The following is a 24,120-nucleotide window of genomic DNA, read 5'->3' on the forward strand; positions in this document are numbered from 1 at the left end:
AGGTTCCGCTGCGGGCTTCTACACCGGCAACCAATGGCTGCCATGTAGAGTGGCCTACGGCGACTTGCAATTGGTCGTCGAAATTACCTTTCGCGTCTCCGAAGTGGCTGTTAGAGTTTCTGTACACGGGGACTTGGAGTAGTTGACAGCCATTCCCCTTCTAAGAAGAACTACAACGCCCTCAGCCAATCAGTTGCGAGCTGGAGGTGGGGGACAGCCAATTCACGGGCGAAGGGCGGAGTTTGAGTGCGAGGCTGCGATTGATCGATGGCGGTTGGGGCAGTGAGCGCGAGGCACTGTTACAGTCGCTGAAGCTGTAACGCTCCTGCGCGCGCTCCGTAATCGGGCTCCGGTCGCAGTACCGCGTGACCTGGACTGAAGAGGAAGGAAGCCAGCGTCCCCCTGCTGTCATACTCCTGGCCCGCCGAGCCCTGAATGGACGGGCATGGGGAGAGCGGCCGCCCCCTGCCCCCCCGGCGCTGACCGACGCCCCGGCCCACTCCGCCCGCCGCCGCTGCTGTTCCTTTGGCTTTTCTGGCTTGCTGCAGGTATGTGTACGCTGGGGCCGACTCATGATCCATTACAGTCCCAGGCGGTAGTGTTTTTCTCATGTCCGGGTGATGTCCGAGTGGGGTGTCCTAGAGAGGTCGGATGTTCATCAAGGGGAGGAGACCAGGGAGTCCCGGTCAGAGAGCCTGGTTGAAGGCGTCCCGCACCTCCGACAGCAGCAGCCTCTGTGTATTGCAGATAGCGGGGTCAGTTCCTCTGAATGAGAAGGGGGTGGGGGTGTTAATCTACTTTGTGGTCCAGTTCTAACGTCTACAGTGTATGCTTAATGATTCCCCTTCACTCCTCTATGATCCTCCAGAGCAGGGGATCCGGAACCACCGCCGTTAAAAGGCCTCTGCGCAGCTGTGGCAGCCCTTGTGTTATGGGAGCAGCACTTTTGTCGATCACAGGGCTGAAAAGTGTTTTGACGGTGCTTTCAACTGCTGATCAATGATGTATATGGCCAGCAGTCTGTGTGTTTGGAATTCCTTGGCTTCCTACCAAGGACTCGTGTTAGAAAACATGTGGATCCAAGGTATAAACCTCGTTGCCAAAAGTCACATGAGTCTCGCAGAGAGCGAGACTAAACTCCGATGTGTGAGACATGAAGTCTTAGGGTAATGAGGTGAAAAGTAGATCAAGTGAGTTCCTGACACCACCGAGGCTCTTCAGCAGCCTACACATACACACATTTGGGCTTGTGGTGATCATTTTCAGCATGTTTTAAGTTCATTTGCAAAAATGCGCTTTCCCCTCTGGTATTTTTTTTTTTTTTTAGAAATGCGATTACTTTATAAATCGTTCGAGGTCTAGGTTTGACGTGATGGTTGGCAGGTCGAGGACCCCCCCTGAAATGTTGATCCTAGCGAAATCGCCTTTTTTTCTTGTTGCTGTAATGTTGAGCGTGGCGAGCAATCAAAAAATGGTCGATAAAGTACTATTTGGTGTACTGCTAATTACTATAGTTTTCCTCACCCCGTGTTCTTAAGTTGCAAGCTGTCAAAACATCGACCAACTCTGGCCCTAACAGTTACTTAAAAAAAAAATCTGCTGCTTTTATTTATTAAATCTCTCCTTCACCCATGGTAGTCTTCCAGTACTCCATAGTAGATTAGATTTTAGGGACCTTTCCCCACATACGTGTGGTCACCGGAAGGGTTTTCTCATGTGCCGAGGATGCCCTGAGAGGCCCTTGGCGCATTGCATGAACGGCTGTTTTCTTGACTGTTTCAAGGGATTTCTGCGGTTGGGCTTGTTGTGTCTGTTCTTCCCTGGGATCCTGGCCGGAGGTTTTCAGTATTGACCCCGTAACAGTCAGTGCTTGCATCGTTATCAAATGTTCACTAAGCCCAATTATTCCTCGGTCCGTGGTGTAAAGACTTCCTTCCTGGAGTGGAACGCTGGCAGACTGAGTCAAACTGGCCCACAGCGAAGCTGAACTGTAGGCTTAAGGTCCTCCTGCCCATACACCTAAACCTCGGCAGCTGGGCGTGGATACAAATGGAAAAGGAGGCATTCTTATAACGTTAACCCCATGTGCGTAAATGGTGTTTATTTTAAGCTCCTTGTTCTACCGGATTGAACATCCAATTAGCAGCATCTTCAAGGTATACCTACTAGATTGCTGGCGCATCTGTCTTGTAGCAACGATTGTGTATGTATATATTTCCAAACCCTTATTTGAAAGTCGGAGTAGTAGTTAGTTATTTTGGAATTAGAAATGTTGTTTTAATGTTGAACCTTAGGAAGTAATAAAGGGTGTATTTTGAGCTAGGGTACACTTTTTATTTAATTTGCACAGTAATATATTTTCTACGTTCTCATTTTGCCAATGTGGGAATTCGTGTATCAACTATGCAGTGCTTTCTCTTTCGACACTGAATACCTGGTAGTGATTGCGTGTTCCACCATTGCAGTGAGCTTTACATCTCGTTTCCATGCTTTAATCCATGCCACCATTTCAATCGACACATTTCACTAGCTACACTAGTCGGGTGTACTCGGACCAGTGTGCTCTTGTTCAGTACGGAACACATACATTTAATGTAGAGTATTGCATGGTATTTATGGTTGTCATTTTCTATTTTGATCACAATAACTAATATTTTACATTTTGAAATAACTAATATTTTACATTTTGAAATTACGCTTTGGAGGCTTTTTTTGTTTACTAATAATGGTCTGCACAAACCAGTTATCCGCAAGCAGGATGGATTACAATATATTTTGGAGCATAGAAATGGGGTATAATGTATTTCACAACATATTTGTACATTGGTCCTTTTAAAGCCTATGTTTTGCTACTCTTTTAAGCCGTGGGTATGCATTTTATTCCATCCGTGGTGTCTATGGAGTTTTGTTCCCTCACAAGTGTTCGAGTGTTATTACACTGCATGTTTCATTGCGTCGTTTTGTACCCCCACCCTGACCACCACTGGCATGTGAAAACTCACTGCCTTGTAAAGTGCCATATAATAACACCGTTGTCTTAAGAAGCTCGTAGCTAGCCGCTAGGTTTTAGGAGAAGACAGATTGACGTCCTGCCAAGTTTCAACAGAGAAGGCTCGAGCGAGCTGGGGGAGGGGTGTTATTTCTCCTAGGCATTCCTGCCCGTAGACTGTTGTATTTGCTTTCCGCCGGTTCATGACATAGTTTGAAACCTGAGCTTGGGTTTTATACAAGGGAACTGGAATATAAATCCACCACCTGTGTTTTCTCGGTAATGTTTTTTCAAGCTGTGCGGCCCCGTTGGCTTGTTTCACCTTAACTGTGCATACTATGCTTTAAAGGCTGCACATGGCAATATCTGTATGCATGGGGTCTTGTTTAAGAAGGCAAGTTGGTTTCAGTCTTTTCTTTCCGTGTGTCTGTAAGAGGGTGAAACGTTAGTCTAGGTTGAATCCAAATCGCATCCAGATGTGAATAGTTTCCCACTTGATTTGTAGCTCGCAGAAGTGTCCATCAGCTCACCGCGTCAGCACTAAATAAGTGTTTTTTAAATACTAAGACATGACCAGGAAGACTTGGTGAATACAATGTTTTAGGCACAGGCTTGGAAAATGTAGTAGTCAAGTAGGAGTGTTTAATTGGAAAGTTTGGCATTTGAAACCTCGCATTTTCAGAGTTCCTCATTTGAATATAGTGATGTTGTCACAAAAAAATTAGTGACTACCCTCACAAGTTAGGACGTTTACGCTTATAATATTTACGAAAGGTTATCAATTTATGGACACTTAAGATGTACCATTAAAAGTTACCGAAAATGTGTGAGTAATGCTCTGCTGGTGCAGGACAAATATTGTCTGGAAAGGTGCCTTTGGAAAAATCGAACACAGGGAGCCAAGTAATTTGTGCCATGTGCTGTCCTATTGCAGACATTACTAGCACCCACATAGAATGGGAAACATCATTTACCACGAAGGCATTACCACTACTCACGTTTACCACGTGACACTTACCACGCAGGGTGCCTTCCACGCAGGGTACCTTCCACGACGTCTTTACCACGGGCTAGGGGGGAGACGTGGTATTCCTTCAAGTCGATCTGCGTGGGCATGGGGGGGCAGAGGGAGGGGGGGGGGCTCGGAGGGGGGCTGGGGGGGGTCTCCCCCCCCAAAAATAACAAGCAGGTTACTTTAACAAAAAAACGAACATAAATTTAAAAGAAAGAGGAAAGAGCCTCCCCCAAAGACGTGCCGTGTACGTCAAAAAAGCAGTCCTTTTTTTATTTTGGTATACGTGTTTTGACGCTTGTTTCAAAGTAGGATGGAAGTAAGGGCTCGTGGAGAAAGACGTGAAGGTAAGACGTTGCAACGCGTAGTAAAATGCTACGTTGTAAATACAAGCGTGGTAAAGCCACTTGCGAGGTAAAATTCGCGTGGTAAAGCCATGCGTGGTAACTGAAATCGTGGTATAATCATATATTCACATAGAATATTTCTCTGTGGATGAAGTGCTTAAGTGAGTACCGTGCCTAAATGGAAAGCTACTTTTCCATATCCAACCCACAAAATAACTGTGACCCATCATACAGAATGGAAGGAATTTCGTCATAGCTTTCAAGTTCTGCACTTGAGGATTTGAAAAAGTATTGATGTGACATTGAACAATGAGTGTACAAGAACCTTGACGGCTTTGGCAGTGTGCAATCTCACCAGGGAAGGAATATCGTTTCACTGTTAGGCCTCGTGAAGAGATCAGGCTAACTGATTTAGACCTCCTAGAGGCAGTAGATGTCATATAGACTTTTGGATTCAAAGCAGGATACAAGCAAAGCTGCACAGAAACAACATGCATCCTTTCATGTTTTTTTTTTTTTTTTGTCGCCCTGTGAATGTGATGTCCTGGAATACAGCTGGTAGGACCTTACTGCTGGGGCACGTGTGCGGAACTGGTCGCTACCAGCACTAAATACCGCTAGTTGCCACCATATTGTAATTCATGACAGAAGGCCATGAGGCAGCTCACAGTGAAGGACATGCATGTGCTGGACATGCTAAAAAGCTGCCTAGGTTCACATACATAACTGTAACTCTCATTAGCTCTTTGGACTACTTGTTGGCATGACTGGCACTGCACTCAGATACTGGCTGCAGAGGTTTGCCACACGTTCAGCTACCAGAATTCCCACCAACATTGGACAGGCTGAAGCTAGTGATGACCACACTGTCTGTTGATAAACTGAATTTACACTGAAGAGATACCGAGCCTCGGTTTTCATGCAGGCATGGCCACTCCCACATACAAGTTATCTTCAACACCTACATTTTGGCTAGTAACAGGTCTACACCTAGCTGTTGTATTAAAGTGACTTAAAATAGATGAAGAGACTTGTAAAGCACGACTACTCACCAGTAATGTTCTCAAGGCGCGGAGGGGGAGGGGGAGTGGGGGTGGGGGTGACTGCTGATCTTTCGCAGGCACTTTTGTTTAGTTAAATAGCCAGGTCTTGAGGTCCTTCTTGAATGGGGGCTGTGACTGTGATTGCCTTAGGTGGAGAAGCAGGGTGTTCCAGGTCTCCCCTGACCGTGGTCTTGCTGACATGTGGGATGGCAGCAAGGGCCAGATGTGTCACGTAAGGCTCACTAACACTTCAGGGGTTCCCTTAGTACTGCAAGAAAATTAGGTGATAATCCACATTGTCAGAGACTTGATGGGTAGGTAGTTTACTAGTAGCCAGGTCTTGAGAAAGAGAAGCGTTTGTACTCTATCCAGGACAGTGTAAGAGAGATTCAAAGTGTCTCCTGAAAGCACAGAAATGCACCATCAACAAGTCTGTTTAAGTAAGGCACATTATTTAGCTCTAAGTTACTGGAATGCTGACTGTAGGGGTGAGTTTGATAGTTCTGATTATGAAAAGCGGATCAATGCAATTGATAAAGCAGTGGACAATGATTACCATGTTAAAAGACCTGTTGTCCTCCAATGGAAGCCAGTGAGAGTGCAGAATGGGGTAAGGAAGCTGAATCGGGGAGCTTCTAGAGTAAGTTAAACCACCAGCCTCTCGCCTCCTAATGCATGGTTATCAATTACTTGACCCGGCCTATTATTGCTAGATGGTGACTGTATTGTTCAGGAATATGTACTACCAACTTTAAACCTGTCCGTACCTCCGGCCCTGCTGTTTATTATCTGGTGGTATGTTGCGTTGATTGTTAAAAACCTGGCTGTATTTCAACAGAGGTTTTCAACATGTTGTAATTGGTAAGCCTTTATTCAGATATGCTCACTGTTTCAATATGGCACTGTCAGTGGTGTGGTCACGTATAGATTGTGTTCATACATGGTAGTGGGAATGAGAGCTGCAGAAAGACTGACGTTGAAGAGTGGAGGGAGCACACTGCCTGGCATATTAGTGCACTGTAATAAATCCAGTGCATGATAACGTTCAGTTTAGCTGAAAGTTTTAGTAGTCCCCATTGTTGGTTTAGCCAGTGCTGTGTATTTCTATTCATGGTTGTGAAGTTGGTACATAAAATATATTATAGAATACACAAAATTACACAGTTGTTCACATGCTTGTTGCTTACTGCGTTGGGAAGTGTTTGCCAATAGTCACAAGACCCGAGAGAGGAAGAGGGGCTAGAAAGAAATCTGGCGGAACTTTAAAGTCTTAGAAGATGGCCCTCCGAGTGATCCATCGCCCTATGAAATACCACAATTTAACCAGAGAAGGAAAAAAAATGTCGTTATCTCTGCAAATGTGAATTAAAAAAAAAAAGGGCATTATTTATGTAGGCAACTCAAAACTACAAAGCGGCATTGCTCTGTGAAAGTTTCTAGAAGAAGTTTTCAAAGGATGGGCAAGGAGTTAGTTTCTAGAATGTCTGCTGGGTTGATGGCGGAGATAGATGTGTAGCAGTCCTTATGAATGATAGTGTTAATAAAGAGCATTGTTGCAAATCGAAATGCTAACAACTCCGGACTTACAGATGAGCAAGGTAAGTGTATTTGAGAGTCGTGTATGTATGTAACTTGCTTGTTGACTAGGAAAGTCTAAGAAATGGACTGGAATGCACAGGATCATTGCGATGTCTTGCTTTTGGCAATTTCAGAGTTGGCAGCTCATTGTGGTGTAGGAACTTGACTGTTCAGTGTCGCGTTTTGTCCTTTTAAGATGCAGCAGAGTGGGTACATCATGGTGGCGTAATACTGCCAACTGCTTACCAGTACCTGGCAAGTCTCTGCCCTTGCAGTTACTGTGTTGGATGGAACAGTCCTATGTCCTATCTCATGTAAAGTGCTCTGATACCGCCGGGTCTAGCCAGTGCTATATAAAACTTTTAAAAGAAATAAAATAAAAACAGTAATGTCATTGAGTTGTAATCTTTTGTATGGCGAGTGCTCCCTTATGGTTGACTGAAGGCTTTCCGCATAGATATCTCCCACCACCCCCTTGCATGTCAAGCTCTAACAGACTGTTTCTCAAGTCGAAATTGGTTTAAACCAACTAATCTAATTCCTTTAATTTGGCTCTCCAGGTACCCATTCTGTAACCTAGTCTACAGTTTGACTGTACATGCACGGTGATGCATTACACCTATGTTCAAAATCAGTTTATTCATCCACTACTCCCTGAAGTTAACTTAAATGGGCAGTAGTAGAATCCATACAGTCGGGGAAAGGCTTCTTATAATTTTTCATCAGGTAGATATTTTTAAAGTCTGAGGTAAGAATTTACTTGCTACTGATACTTCATTTTTTAGGTCTCACATACCACGTATCTTTTAGTTATCTGTAGGCGAAAGCCAATCGCGGACCAGTACAAAAACCGTTAGTGGGCTTAGAGACCACCCTTTGGTTGAATGTATTGTTACTTGATATTAGCTCCCTTCTTATTTAATGCATTCACTTCCTCTTCTTGTTTGGCTCTCCTGTGATAACCTCTTTACTATCTTTTAACGGACTTGTACCCTTCCACTGGTCACCTTAGGAAACACATTTTTAGGTCTCGTCCTTTTCCATTGCGAAGCAATGGGAAATGGGGGAGAATTATAGTGCTTGATCGGCTAGTGAAACCACTGGCGTTTCTTCCAAGTGCATGTGAGGTCACGTGGCCACAAAGCGGGTCACGTGACCACACAAGCACGAGCATCTCCCTAATCCGCCTGCCCCCACCAGGCTCGCATTCCCGCCCCCTCACCAGGCCGCACATCTGCCTGCCACACTTCTCCTCCCCTCGCACGCATTCCGCTGCCCCTCCTTTCTCCCCCCGCCCCCCCCCCCCCCCCCCCGCCAGAAGCCTCGCAAAATCACCCCTCCTTTCTCCCCCTGCCCTGCTGCTCCCTTGATCCATTTTGGCTCTCTTTAGGGCTCGCCTGCTGATGCGCTTCAGGCCCCTTCGCTGCTAACCTCGCCATTGGTATGCACAGCGCACTCTCTCCCCCCTCCCTCCTCCTCACAGCGCTACACGAAGGTTGGCACCCCAGCTTGTCTTTATCTCTCTGCCCTCTCCTGCTTCACCCCATCATGCTCTCTCACAGCTGTTCTTTCCTCCCTCTCCCTGCCCTGTAGCCCCGCTGCAACCCCCCCCCCGCACGCAGCATTTTTAGTTTCACTTTCCGACTTGGCTATTCTTCTTTTCCTTCCGTCCACACTCTCTGCCTTGCGCTCCTCTCCCTCCCTCGCAATCCGTTCGCACCAAGGCTCTTTCCCCTCATGCTCCTCCTTCCTGTTTCTTTATCTCTCTGCCCTCTCCTGCTTCACCCCATCATGCTCTCTCACAGCTGTTCTTTCCTCCCTCTCCCTGCCCTGTAGCCCCGCTGCAACCCCCCCCCCCCGCACGCAGCATTTTTAGTTTCACTTTCCGACTTGGCTATTCTTCTTTTCCTTCCGTCCACACTCTCTGCCTTGCGCTCCTCTCCCTCCCTCGCAATCCGTTGGCACCAAGGCCCTTTCCCCTCATGCTCCTCCTTCCTGTTTCTTCCTGCTGCTCTCCTCTGGCTCGCGCCCCTGCCTTATTTATCAGCATTCCACTGTTCCTCTGCCACACTTCCCTTTTCTTCCGTGCTTCTAGATCATTGTTTGTCCTGTTCGTGTCTTACTCCCTTCTCCTGTAGTTTCCCTGTTCTCTTTACTCAGTGCTGCTCTACCTCCAAATAACGCCTCTGTCGTCTTCTCTCTTGCTTCCCTCCCTCTTCCACCCTATCCCATTGCCAGGGCTCCCGCTGTCTTTTTTGTCTCCTCTCTCTCGCTGTATGTCCCCTCTCCCTCTTCTTGCCTTCTTGCCTTGTGACCGGAGCCTCAACCACGCCTTATCAGTGTCATCAATCATGATAGATACCAGGGCAATGGCGGATGACTCACTCATCTACTCTGATTCCGATATGTGTGCACTGTCAGGAAACATCGGGTTTGAAGAGGAAGCGCAATTGAAGAGAGACTGCTTGCCGGCTGCAGCAGAGAGCTAGAACGGAGCACTTTAAAACGATGCTGCTGCACCAGACAAAGAGAAGATATTGTTTTAAAGTGGTGGTGCTGTAAGTACAGCTCACCGATTACAGTGGTGCAGTGCTAATCTGGGCGGACCAAATCACAACCCAGCGGTAGTACATATGTGCATACCCCTCCTCAATCATCAATAATGTCCAGGCTAGGGTAATGGCAGATGACTCACTTATCCACTCTGCCTCAGCGATCGGGGGAGTGTTGTAAATAGCGCTTCACACCACATAGGCGCTATTCTGAGCACAGAAGCAAAAAATATTTTTCCACAAACATTTGGAATTAGAAGTGGGCAGTTTAAACCTCATGCCTCTCACTCTAAGACCTCAGCTGAGGGAGTCCAAGGGTTTGCAAAGCTGCCTTTGGATTCTTTCTGAAGAGGAAGCCGAACCACTACAAACAAGAAGTGCATGTGGTCTCGTGAACGCTCCGCCTGCCTGCGGAGAGCTTCACACACTTCAAAGGCCCCGCTCCCGCCCCCCGCCTGCACTTCGCACTCTCCGACTTCCCCTCCCACCTCCCACGGCCGCTATTCCCATTCACGCGCCATCGTTACCATTTGCTCCCGAGCCGCATTTCCCCTCCCATGCCAGGAGCTTGTTTTGTAAATACGCGTTGACAGCTGGGGTGGACAGATAGACAACCAGAATATATCCTGCTGGCTGGAATCCTTTGAACCCAGGGGGGGGGCTCTACCCTGCATACATATTACACTATCGCTGTATTCTCCGAGCCCTGTCTTGCCTGCATGTTTACAGTGTCTCAAAGCGCTTTGAAACGGCAGACAGGCAGCATACGAGCGCTACATGACAATTTTTCAACACACAAAACAGTTCAAACACTCTTTGTCACTGCTGTTCTTTACAATGCTGCCCTTATGTGTTTGAAACCAGACCCCTGACCCCCAACCGCACACTAGCGCCCACAAATCTTAAGAGGCGCTCAGACCACCAGTCCGGTAATAGCGCCAGAGGTACTTGAGGCTGGGGTTGAGTTTGCATGACATTTTATTTATTTCCCTATGCGCTTTGTTAGCATTAAGTGCAAACTTCTAGTTTCACAGAGCACTGTATAGACTGGATCGCTTCTGGGTGCTATATTTAAATGTAATGCTCTGAAGAATGTCCCAATGACAACACAGGAAATGAAATTGATATAAAGTAATTGCAGATCACACGCTTTTCAGGTTGGGCAGGTCCAACCCCTTTAGATTCATTTGCATCAAGGTATTCGTAGTCTCTCAATTGTCATTCATTCATGCTCAGCACTGTAACTTTTCACAAACATATGTTGATTTTTCTTTAAGTTTTGTGTAAAAAAGCATCTAGTCACAGTGTAGACAAGGGCACAGATCAAAGGGCAAGGGATAGAATTGCCTCTCGAGGGGCGCACGCACCCCCGCACAGGAAGCAAGGCTCCGACGGACCATGTTAATATGCCTGAAAGCGTAAGAGCTACCCCGACAAATCAGCTCGTTCAACATTTAAAAGTGCTCGGCCCCCGTTGAGGGATTCATTTCACGCGAGGTATTATGGTACTTGTGGTTTTTATAATTTCAATTCATTCATCCATGTTTTTTCACCATTGTAATTCACGACATGTACGTACTTTGCTTTATGCTATACTAATCAGTTAAAAAACCCACACACTTCCTGCAGCAGATGAGCCAAGAAGTGAGGGGAGGCAGAGCCTCGCAGCATCCCTCCCTGCTCCAGGCACCAGGGCCCCCTCCTGGAATTGGAGCCTCCCATATCCTCTGCTGCGTCAGCCCCCAGGGACGCTAAACTCCCATTGCTGCACCCCCCACATCCATACTCCTTCTTTCACCTCAGCTGAGATTTCATACAGGGGTTAGAACTCCTGCTATAGGCTCCTGCTATTGCTTTGCCCACAAGTATGTATTTACTCTACCCTTCCCCATTGAAGTCATGACTCTCTTGCCCTTCCATTGCAAAATGCTGATTTTAGCCCCAAATACAATTTGTCCCATATGCCTTCCTTTAAACTGCTGTATTTCCAGATCGTGCTGCTACATTTAACTAGACTTAACCGCACAACAGTTCATGTAACTTTAATATTTTTATAACTTTACAAACTTGTTTTTTAAGTGACATCGCACTGGAAATGTCCAATGTCAACCTTGCGCTTGTCTTTCTTTTTTGCGATGTCACTCAAAGTTCATGTTAAGATAGAAAAGTTTGAGTGACATTGCACTGAAAATGTCAAAACATAGCATAGCATAACAAAACACAACAAAGCATAACAAAACACAGCAAAGCATAGCATAGCATAACAAAACATAGCATAACATAACAAAACATAGCATAACAAAATACAACAACACATAGCATAGCAAAACACAACAAAACAGCATGGCTTAACAAAACATAACAAAACATATAGCATAGCAAAACACAGCATAGCATACCAAACACAGCAAAACATAGCATAGCAAAACAAAGCATAGCATAATAAAACACAACAAAGCATAGCATAGCATAAAACAACATAGCATAACAAAGCATAGCAGAGCAAAACATAGCATAGCATAACAAAACATAGCATAGCATAACAAAACACAACAAAACATAGCATAACAAAACAAAGCATAGGAGAGCAAAACTAAACATAGCATAAGAAAGCATAGGATAGCAAAACAAAACAGCATAACAAAACATAGCATAACAAAACATAGCATAACAAAACACAACAAAACAGCATAGCTTAACAAAACAAAACATAGCATGGCTGAACAAAACATAACAAAACATAATAACATAGCAAAACACAGCATAGCATACCAACACAACAAAACATAGCATAGCATAGCAAAACAAAGCATAGCATAATAAAACACAACAAAGCATAGCATAGCAAAACATAGCATAGCATAGCATAGCATAGCATAGCATAGCATAACAAAACAAAACATAGGATAGCAAAACAAAACATAGAATAGCATACAGCATCACTCAGCACCACAACAGCATCACTCAGTGGCACCACAACATCAATCTGTGCAACCATTCAACAACAACTGGTTCAAATGTGTTATATCAATGTTTCAAGCTTTATTACAAATGTCACAAAAAGATGTTAATATTTGACATATGTTCTTGGATTTTCGTCACAATAAAATACACTGAACATAATCTTCACAAATGTTATTTACAAAAGTTTAAGCTATTGCCATTATAAATTACAATAACTTTTATTTAAGTATTAATTATTTAAAAAAATTATAAGCCATTGTTATTTGTAATATCAATACATGTAAGTCACGTAAATACAACACATATTGCATTACAAATGCTATAGGTGTCACATGATTTGCGAGAGTTATAACTGTTGGCATTGTAAATGACAAAGCTATTAATTTCGCAATTTTCAAAAACAAAACCAAAATAAAAAATGTGTCATTTACAATACCAACAGCTCTAACTTTCCTAATACGAGACCTATTGCATTGCAAATGCTTGTTTCCTTTGTGTTCAATCGCTCCCATTAGTGTGCATGTTTTTCTTTCTCTTGTGCTTCTCACTCCATACCCACCTTGCGCTACATGTTAGTCCCTCCTTCCCAATCTCTCATTTGTGTGCTGCTTTTACTGTTCTAGCTGCCCCACTAATCCATGCGCCCCATGTTGCCCCCCACTTCATGGTTTGTTTGTTTTTAAACCGCAGGCTGCCTGCGCTCATGGTCCTATCATAATAATATTTTTTAATTTATTTGGAGGACCCAGCAGTTGCTGGGCCGTTCTGTATACTAAAAAGAGCTTTCGTGCTAGTAAATTTTTTATTTACCAGTTCAATTGGCACCTGCCATTTTAGATCGGTAAATAAAATCTTTACAAAATTATGCCTATAGAAGCAGCCGTGTCATTGCACTTTTTTCCTTCTTTAAGTGTGACCTATTAGCTTTGCCAATGCTTGTTGCTAATATAATCAATCAGGCATCCAAATAGTTCTTTCGTTTAGCAGCTACCCAGATCTTCTAATGCTAGTGTGTTTTAAAATTGTAAAGCATTTTTTTTCTTAAAGTGAAAACGTCTTTGCCATTACACATCATGTAAACTCATTATCTAAAAAAAAAAAACTAAATATAAATCCCGTAAAAGTGTGTAAAGTCCCAGGTCCCTTAGAGTCTTCCTAAAATCCTAGGCTTATTTTTCGTTTTTTTGGGGTGCTTTAAAATTGGTAGTAACATTTCAGAATAGCAAAATACATTTATTTCAAACCTCTTGTCCATCTTGCACAATCATTGAATACATTTAGTTTGAGATTTCTGCTTCTTGTTTTTCGTTGCTTCGGAATCACTCTTTATTTGATGTCACCATAGACTCTTTCAAGTCCTTTGCACACCATTCAGTCACTCCAGCCATATTGGGACTAGGGCTCCCTGTGCCATTGGTTGCATGGACTTGTTTTGGGACTACTGGTAGGGCTAGGGCCTTTATTGGACGTAGAGATCAGGGTTTTTGAACTGATTGGGTGCTTGCACTAGGGCTAAGATTGGCTGGAAGGTCCTGGTCTCCCATTGCTTCCTAGATTTTAGGGCGAGTGTTGTGATTGGATAGTGTTAGGGCTAGGGTTCCCATTGGCTGAAGGGGTCACCTGATTACTAGGGCTATAAAAATAGGCCAGGCTTAGGGCGTCTCAGCCCGGGCGTCGAGGCAAAGGGCAGAGAGGACAAGGGTGGTTGCCTGTTTGAGACTGGACGTGACTAGGGCCAGAAATGCTACCCTTTTTCTCATTTAGTAATACCCAGCCCACACCATCCACATCCACAAACAGAGCAACACACTCGCACCAAATGTACACCACGCACAACACTATGCACAGATTAATGTACCAGCCTGCACTACAAACCCAACCAAACCACATCTACACACCCTACTATCCCAACTACCACACATATCCACCATCACCTACAAACAGTACACAACTCTATCCTATACCACTAACCAATACTCATCACTAACACACCAATCAACACCATACATAACTACATCCCATTCAGACACACTCTCCCTGCTCTAATTACAACTAACAGACCTTCCATCAGTTGTCCAACAAACACCCTCCTCTCCCTTCTTCCATAACACACACACACACACACACACAACACACACACTGCACACCACCACACTTTTTAACTCTTGCAACACATATACTTTCAATGTATTTATGGATCTACATATTTATCACTTTCTTCTAATTTAGCATTTCCAATGCACTACCCTATTTCTCAGCCTATACTTCGCTCAATATATCTATAGCCCAACCTTCTGACTCATCTCAAACTTCTACTACTCCTTCCAATGCACTATCCTATCTCTCATCCTATACATCTATCAATATATCCTGTTCATCCACTCTCTCATGTATCCCAAACCCCATGCCACTACTATGATTGCCAAAATAACCCTTTCTAGACTCTCTCCTACTCTACCCCTCCTTGTATCATCTGGCACCTCTTTTACTATACTGATCCCCTAAAACAAACCTTTCTAAACTTTCCTCTGAGTCCTCCCCTCCTAAACTCCTTTTTACTCATCCAAAAGCCTCCTCCTATTGCTAAGACCGTAAAAAAATATTTTCAAAAATTAATAATAAAAAAATCTTTAACTATTTTATCCCTCCACTATTCTTTTAAATCGAAATTAACAGACTAACATGTTCACTTCTCAAATTCCATATTAAACTATACTAATATACTACCTAAATAACTGGATAACATATCCACTACTCAAATTACTTCATATTTTTACTATAGTAATTTTCAACAGTAATCCTTTATGGGTTCTGGAGTGGCGTGCTACTCATCAGAAAAGCGATTCAACACCCATCAGGGTAACAGGTGCTATATGAATGCACATCTCTCTTCCCCTTTTATCCCTCCCTATCCTTCTCACTAAAAGTAACTGACTAATATCCACCACTGAAATTACTTCATATTTCACCATATTAATTCACCACTAATTCTTTGTAGGCTTCCTAAATAGCGTGCGTCAACAAGCGCTATATAAATACAAACCTTTGTCCTCCTCTGTCCTTCTGCTATCATTCCAGATCCAAATAACTGACTAACCTATCCACCACTTGAATTAGTATAGTGAAACATGCAACTACATTTTAACACTAATCCTCTATGGGTCCCAGAGTAGCGTGCTACTCGCCGAAAAAGCGCTTCGACACCTCGTCAGAGGTAGTAAGCGCTATATAAATGCAATTACAATACTATACAATAGACCAATGCGGTGGCATTGAATATGTTACATAGTATAGAACTAGACCTGTATTCTCTCACTCCTCTCCTCCTAACCTTCTCGTCCTTCTAGCATTGCTCAATGTTGACTTCACAAGCTGCAGCTATATCTTTTTTTATTTTAATTTTTACAATTGTTTTGCAATGTTTCAAGGAAATGTTTTATAGTACTTAAACTTTCTGAACCATCTAGTTTATGAATTTTATTACATTTGTACACAGCAAGATTTGCTTTCTGCTCTAGAGAACAGTATGCACACACCCTAAAACAAGATTTCACTGACAGTAAATCTTCTTTATCTACTTGGGACTTTTTTTAGTTGCATAGGTTTCTATCAGGTTACCAAATACTATTCTTTTTTTCAGTGTAAATGTGGTTTTCGTTCAAACGATGGACTACTTTTTTACTTTTCACTTTTGTTAGACCGAAATGCTTTTCAAAATTTTCAGCTAAAACACCACCACAAGATATTTATTATTAATGATCTGTTTGTCTTATGTGGTGTGATTGGCTCTATACACTTCCTTTTGTTTCTAGCTTTCACGCTAGTTAAGAGTGTACTTGTGAGAAACCACCCCTGCTCTGCGCGTTTTTAGCCTTTTCTTGAACATACCAAAGAGTGACGACGTCACATTTGTCATCAAAGAACCACTGAAATAATACCAGCTTTAGTGTCTCTGTTGCTGTTCATGGCACAAATGTTTGCCTCAGATAAAGATGTATATCAGGGCAATGAGCTAGCTTAAAGAATCTTTTTCATTCTCTAATGTCCTTTGTCATCGGTTATGCCAGACGACACTGACCAAACATTTTGATATTAAAAATAGTTTCATATTTGTATTCCATTATGTTGTACCTGTATGGGATTACTGTGCTCTTCATGAATCTTGCACATTCATTGTAATGCGCTAGGTGGAAGTTGTTCAATATGCTGAAGTTCTGCTCATTGTGCTTCTGAAAAAACATAAATTACATTACTTGCGTATATTCTCGATGTGTATATTTTTAAATGCCTAACCTTCCAACACTACTTCTCAGAGACTTCTTTATTCTATTTAATCAAGGGGAAACCAGTGTATTTTTTCAGGGACCCTCCTTGGTGATTCCTTGATATTGCACTTTTTGCCAAGGAGATTCCTGCATTTCAGGGCGACCATCCCCTTCTGGCCATTCCCTAGGTGATCCCTAAAAACTGCTGTGACTTTTGTTAGGTGCTGCCTTAGCATTTCATTTTTCACACGTATTATGCCTCTACTGTATATACAGTTTGTAGAGTTTTCATTGTGGCCTGTGTATTTAAATAGCAAAAGACACACAAATGGACGGAATATGGAACAAAGCAAACATCCACTCCCCAGTCAAGAGATCTGGGTTAAATCCATTGTTCTTTTGCTGACCAAGCCACCCCAGTTTAGCATACGCTTAGCCAGGTCCTCCTTGGACCTTCTATTTGCATTTGTACACCAGAGTGGGACAGGTATGCCCAGACACGGGTCTCGTGTTTGCCATCCCTCTGGAGTCAAATGAAGGGTGATAGGATGTGTGTTTCCGGTCCAGGGAAGACCTGGCCTGGCAGTTCCGGTTTGGATTGTTCCGGTTTGAATTGTTCCCGTGGTGAGAGCAGGGTCAAGACAGGAATGGCCTGGTGAGCAGAAAACGACGGATTTAGATCCAGATCTCTGCACTGGTGGTGGATGTTTGACATTGTTAAGCATTCCGTCCATCAATTGTTCTTTTTGCATGTGTATTTAAATAGGCACATGTGCTGCTTAGTCTGTCTCTGGCTTGTCTAGTTACAGGGTTAGAAGGCACCTGTTCCGATGCCTCAGTGAGATTTCACTATCATTGAAATGGTTATTGTTTTAATGTTTCTGCACACCTTGCACTTGTCTATGATTAATGCTCGTGCAAACTTCTTACTGTTGTAAGCAACCTTTTTTGCTGAAACTGTTAATATTCTACCCCCACGTACTTCCTTTATTTTCTAGTTACTCTGTTTTAACTCTTGCTTGTCAGATGACTTGCCTTGACAGGCTATGACTTACTTTGTGAACTACACATTGTTTTAATTGGATCACGGTCTTGATGTTTTAAATAGAAGTTTGTTTCGATAATAGGAACTACTGATATCTAGACTATTCATTGACTAAGTGATGTGTCCGAAGAACCTGGGAATGGAGCAGCTTGTCACAAGCCTAACTGTCATTGGACACACAAGCAGCACTGGCTTTTGTTTCTTACTGTAAAGCAATGTTGCGAATCTGAGCTTAACTTGTGATTCTCTCTGGATCCCTTATTGAGTATGCTCAATGGTAAATGGTATGAAGAAGTGACGCAAAGCGCTGAAAACTGTGTTGTGTGAACTATCTGCTTTGTATACTGTTAATCCCAATATATTGTAAAATCAGAAAGATTAACAAATTCTGTAAACTGTATCGGAATTCTCATGCCTTAGTACTACCTTGCCTTGTATTTCTGCTATTGTGGTTGGGTTTGTTTGGCAAAACAGTAGATATAGTGTTATGTTAAATATTTACCCTTTTTCTACTCTGCCTTTTCAGGTGATGGTCAACCTTTGCAGTCACAATGTCGGATCCACAAATGTAGCGCGGATTTTGTTGCCCTGACCTCACATCTGAATACTGATGGAGTTGAGTTAGAGTTCTGCAAAGCTCTGCGGGCGTATGCTGGGTGCACTGAGAAAAATTCCAAAACATGTCGGGGAAATTTAGTCTATCATTCTGCTGTGCTGGGGATTAACGACCTCATGAGCCAGAGAAATTGCTCTAAGGATGGCCCAACATCCTCCACTCACCCCGAGGTGGCCCACGACCCGTGTAATTACCATACCCGCTCTGGAACCAGAGAGCACTTGGTAGGGCAAAACACAAAGCCTACCTATGTCTTCTGTGGTTTGTTCGGGGACCCCCATCTGAGGACATTTAAGGATCACTTTCAGACCTGCAAAGTGGAGGGCGCTTGGCCTCTGATAGACAATAATTACTTGTCCGTCCAAGTGACAAATGTCCCCGTTGTTCCAGGATCTAGTGCTACTGCTACTAATAAGGTAATTGTGTGTCTTCCTTTTGTATGGGGAGGGGCAGTGAGGGTTGACTTTGAGTTACTACTTTTTTTTTTTTTTTTGATCCTTCACTACACCTGCCTGAAATAATTCAAATTGTTCATGAGGTTTATTTCGCAGCCTTTATCTGTTGGCAGAAGCCATGCTTTATGCTTTTTCTGGTGTCTTTAATGTTTGTATGATAGCGTGAGTGACACTTACTATTGGTTGCTTGAATGTGAAGATTGTACCTTCATGGACATGGCTGCTGAATAACCCTACTCCTGCCTGCATGTGGCCTTTTCATGGGATCTGGCGCCTCAAAGGTTTTCACATCAGTTTAGTTGGAGATTTTATAAAGTTACTATAGAAAATTCCAGAACAGAGATCAGCTCCTTCCATGAAAAAAGTGGTTGTCTTTGTAGTGAGCTCATGGCATGAGATTACTCATTGTAACCACTATTGCGTTGCAGCTTACAAAATAAGCACTGTAATGTGTAAAGTTTCTCGTATGTGGCTTGCAGGCACAGCATTTTTTTCCTTATTCCCGAGAATGTTCCTAGGAGTCTTATGTAACTAAACTTGCTTCTCTGCCAGGTAAAGACTTTTATTAGTGCCCTTCTGTGAAGACTGAATGCAGCATTTATGCTTAGAGAGCAGTCTTTTGCAAGGTGTAGTGTGTAAACTGGGGCACATCTGTCTGAACTCTGGGTTGCAGCTCTACGTGCCAAGGAAGCCACACGTTTGTTACAGTTCCAGCACATCGGGTTTCAGCTGATCTTGTTGTTTCTCATGACAGTCTCCCAAGTATATTAAAAAAAAAAAAACTTTGCTTCGCCTGTAATTCCACAATTTTGGCTGTATCTTTTTTGTAGTCTAAGAACCGCATTGTAGGCTTTAAGCTCATCAGACTTCTACTTAGACATACATGTATGTGGCATCCTTTCCACTATTCTCATACAGTTGCGTAGCTGTTCACCTATTTTGCACAATCTGTTTGTTGTATCTCTTAATTGAACAATGAGTCATGATTCTGTTGTATTTCGTATAGCAGATTGTGCATGTTGTAACTAGAAAGTTAATCTGCCATTTGTGACTGGCCATGGTCCCCTGAAGCATATCCCCACTCAGCAGATCATTGTAAGATGGTGAATTCCTTTTGGTGATCACTGTGCACAATCATTTTTTAAGAATTACACTAGTGCATTCCACGCAATCTGTACTGGAATTCTGATGCTGATAGAAACTGATTTATAGGGCACTGCAGTTTTTTCTTTCCCCGTGCTTTTAGGCAGGTGAAATTTAATAAAATATACTGGGGGGCGGGTTGGTGGGAGGCAGTGGGGGACTCGATTCTAGACCTGAATGTTTCTTAAATTTTGCCCTGGGGAAATACAGGTTCCCACTGTGTTTGTAGGTCCTGAAACTTCAAGTATTCTCCTAGCAAGCTCCATTTGCTCAGTGAGTGTCTGCAGCTTAATATTAATACATTGCCAAAATCATCCGATATTCATGCTCTGCAAATTAAAGAAAATCGTTAGAATAACAAACTATACCAGTTTCTGTTGGATTAAATACTTTTCTGGTTTATTCAACAAGGTAATGGGATAATTTGCATACAATACAAACTGATAGTCTGCCTGATTTGCCACAAATCACCAGAAATAACCATATGCTTGTATTGCAATATTTTTATTAGTTTGTCCTACTTCTGGACACCGAGGGCCAGAAAAATGAAACTCCTATGATGAGCAGAGTAATACCAGTCCACCTCCGGTTGGACAGTTCCAACTGCTCTAAGGGGAAAGAGGCACAGTCCCTTTCTTTCCAGTACTAGCCACAGTGACTCCTGGTATATTGGTTTGGCTGCCTCCTTTGAGCTCTTTCGTGTTGGTCTTTTCTGCAATGAAGCAGTTTTAAACTCGGCCCCCTGATCTACCGCAGTAAAAAAAAATGTTGTCCGAAGATTTTCATTTTTGATTTATTTTTGGATTATTAGAGCAGTAGTTTTGCAGCGTGAATCTTTTCTGGATTCACCTGCTGTGCATTATTCTGCCATCCAGTGGTTGGGTCCGGAATTGTTGTATTTGTCCCTTTTTTTTCCTTTGTTTGTTGGTAAGCATCGACAAACTCCCATTTGGTGTCCTGTGTCTACGTGCTTCCTCTGGGAGCTCCCACCTTTGGTCGCCATCTTCAGATTTATTTTTTCCCGCCGTTGGGTCTGGAACGATACGGAAGGAGCTCCTGATATTTGGAGAGAACTATCAACGAACACTAAGGAATAAACTCCAAAAACAAACAGTACGAGGATTCGACGTACCAGACTTTGAATCAAGCTGTCGGAGTTCACCGAGAGCTGAAAACAACCTGCACCGATGGACAATGCGCATACAAGGAGCGCCCTGTGCGCGGTAATGGAAAAGATACCGCTCAAGTTCTGCCAACATTGTCACCACAAGTCCGCCCAAAAGGACCAGCATCCTGTCTGCAACCTTTGCTTGCCATTGAATCACCAAAGTGAAGATTGCAGCGCGTGTTCAGCTTTCACCCCAAAGACTTTAAGGGTAAGAGTGAGACAGAGAAAAGCCAACTACAACATGCAGGGGCAGGGCACAGCACCATCGCTACCAGACCTGGGACTCTCCAGCGAGGAAGAGAACAATGTTGTGAAGGTCCACAGGTCGACGCTGACATAGACGTCCAGGTCGTAGATGTCGAAAAGAAGATGTCAAGAAAAGTAAGAAAACCGTTGACCTCGAAAAAACTAGATGAGTCCTGAAAGACTGTCTCTAGGGCGTCGAAGGGAGCCTTGGCGTCAAAGCACTCGACTTCCGCAGTTGCGTCCAGAGAAATGCTTCATTGGATCCTTACACAAGGACTCCGTAACGGCAAAGACCCTCGAAAGATCAAAGACGGTCAAGAAAGGACGCTTTAATGTCAAAACCAGAGATGTCAAAACAGGCTTTGACAGCGTTGAAGGCACCGTCTACCTTAAAGAGCAAAGAAAAGAGTTTGACGAAAACTTGAAGCAATTCAAGATTCTGCTAAGAAATTCGACCGAAGTAAAAAAAAAAAACGCTGGCGTTACAGCCTCCAACAACACCCAAACCGATCGAGGAGCAAGGAGAAGTATACTTTTATGGAGAAGAAGACTAACAGACTTATGTGGGCTCGGAAACCTCGGAGGCTCCAGAGCTACAATGGCAGGACCTCGACGCAGGCTCCCCATAAGAGACTGTTGATACCTATCCTTTGAGGTCTTCAACTCCAGACGACATTGTTATGTACAACCAAGTAATCAAAAAGACTGCAGATACCTATGGAGTACAACTTGAGGGGAAAAAAACGTTGTGTCTTCTGCTCAGAACTTTAATGCCTATACAATCAAGGAACCATGCTGCCAAGTTATCTCGATCAGGGAAAAGAGGCATTTAACACCATCGATGCTCATGACGAGCTCAGCTCGTCATGAGGCACGGCGCTCGGGTGCTCATGACGAGCTCAGCTCCTCATGACGAGCTCAGCTCCTCATGAGCCGTGGAACGCTCGCATGTGGGGATAATTCCCCTGCTGTGCTGAGCGTTCCACGGGAACGGGTGGGCTCATGACGAGCTGAGCTCGTCATGAGCATGGGGGCGCTGCGCGCGGGCCCCCCAGCACAGCAGGGGAATTACCCCCGCACAGAAGGGGCTAAGGAGCCTGCCACATGTAAGGCACTTACACCAAGAGTAGAGAAAAAAATACAAACACTCCTCTAAGGACACTATTTACATCAAGGGGTCAGTGGTAGTTGACTCCATTATAAAAGCCAGGAAAAGGGCCAATGTACCAACCACCATGGGTCCATCACTGGACAAAGAAAGCAAGAGGATGGACCTCATGGGGAGAAAGGTAGAGCGAAGTGCAGCAAATCAATGGTGCGTAGCAAGTTCAAATGGATTGCTCAACAGACCTGCATACCCACGCTGGGAGGAGGTAGGTGAGCTACTAAAGCACCTACTGGAACAATTCCAAAAAAGAGCAAACCACTTAGTAGAGGAAGGAAATAATATTGCAAATAAATTTTTAAAATCTGCACTAGATGCTCAGAAACATCAAGCAGGCAAATGATCGGCATCACCGAAAAAAGGCACGCATGGCTGTGGATCTTTGGTTTCAAACCAGAGGTGCAGAACAATATACTGAACTCACCGTTCAATGGAGAACAGCTGTTTGGTAGCTCAGTCGACGACAAGCTAAACCAAATAAAAAAGGACAACGGGCGCTCTACAACTCTGATTCTGGCGCAGGGGCACCCCCTCAAGGAGTCCAGCGGGCAGAGGTAACTATCATCCTACAACCTTGCATCAGTAATAGCAGGGTTACCAAGGTGTAAAGCAAGTGCAAACAACAAAATTGGCAATACCAGCAAGAAAGACCATTCTTTCAAGGACGCCCCCAGAGAAAAGGCCTTCCACAAAGCAGGGGGAGCACCACCACCACCACCAACAACAAAGTTACTGCTTTCCAAGCAGCACACACACTCCAACATGACGGAGTGTACCCGCAGTAGAACATCAAATAAACAAACCGTTCCTCTACCATACTACACCAGTAGGAGGCAGGTTAATGTACTTCCACAAATGGAGAGAGATTACTTCAGGCAAATGGATCTTAAACATAATACAGTACGGTTACTGCATAGACCTAATCAAACCATCTCCAAACAAAGGCCCAAAAGCTACTCCAAGAATTACAAGCCAAAAAATAATAGAGCAGGTACCACACAAGGAAAGAAACTAAGTGAATTACTCCACATACTTCCTAATGCCATAGATAGACGGAACGCTGCGTCCTGTATTAGACCTCTGATTTCTCAACAAATTCATTAAGACTCAAAGGTTCAAAATGACAACACTGCAAGAGGTGATTCCTCAATTGCAAAAGGAGACTACATGGCAACCATAGACTTAAAGGATGCTTACTTGCACATTCTCATGAACAAGAAACACAAGAAGGCTATTAAGATTTGTGGTCATTGAAAAGCACTACCAACTCAGTGCTAGCATTCGGTCAGAAATCAGCAGCAAGAGTGTTCACAAAGTGCCTAGCAGCAGTGGCCCTCATCTAAGAAGACCAGGAATCCATGTATATCTGTACCTAGATGACTGGTTAGTAAGAGCAACCTCGTAAAGAGACTGCAAACAACATATACAGCAAGTAATAGAGAGACTAGTTCAGCTCGGATTTTCCATTCACTGGGACACATTTTCCCCAGAACCAGAACAAGAAAAAGTGTTATTAGAAGCAAGAATAGATG

General features: G+C 43.6%; 1 protein-coding gene across 1 annotated transcript in view; it reads left to right on the forward strand.

Annotated features, from left to right (window-relative positions):
• Positions 1-237: 237 nt before the first annotated feature.
• Positions 238-24,120, forward strand: part of RGMB (repulsive guidance molecule BMP co-receptor b) — a 71,522-nt gene continuing 47,639 nt past the window's right edge. The window contains exons 1-2 of the mRNA XM_078675437.1: positions 238-548; positions 18,322-18,827. Coding sequence (XP_078531563.1) covers positions 446-548; positions 18,322-18,827 — 609 coding nt within the window. The 5' untranslated portion in view covers positions 238-445. The remainder of the gene's footprint in view (positions 549-18,321; positions 18,828-24,120) is intronic.

Source organism: Lissotriton helveticus, chromosome 2_1 (genome assembly GCF_964261635.1).
Source record: "Lissotriton helveticus chromosome 2_1, aLisHel1.1, whole genome shotgun sequence".
Classification (NCBI taxonomy): domain Eukaryota; kingdom Metazoa; phylum Chordata; class Amphibia; order Caudata; family Salamandridae; genus Lissotriton; species Lissotriton helveticus.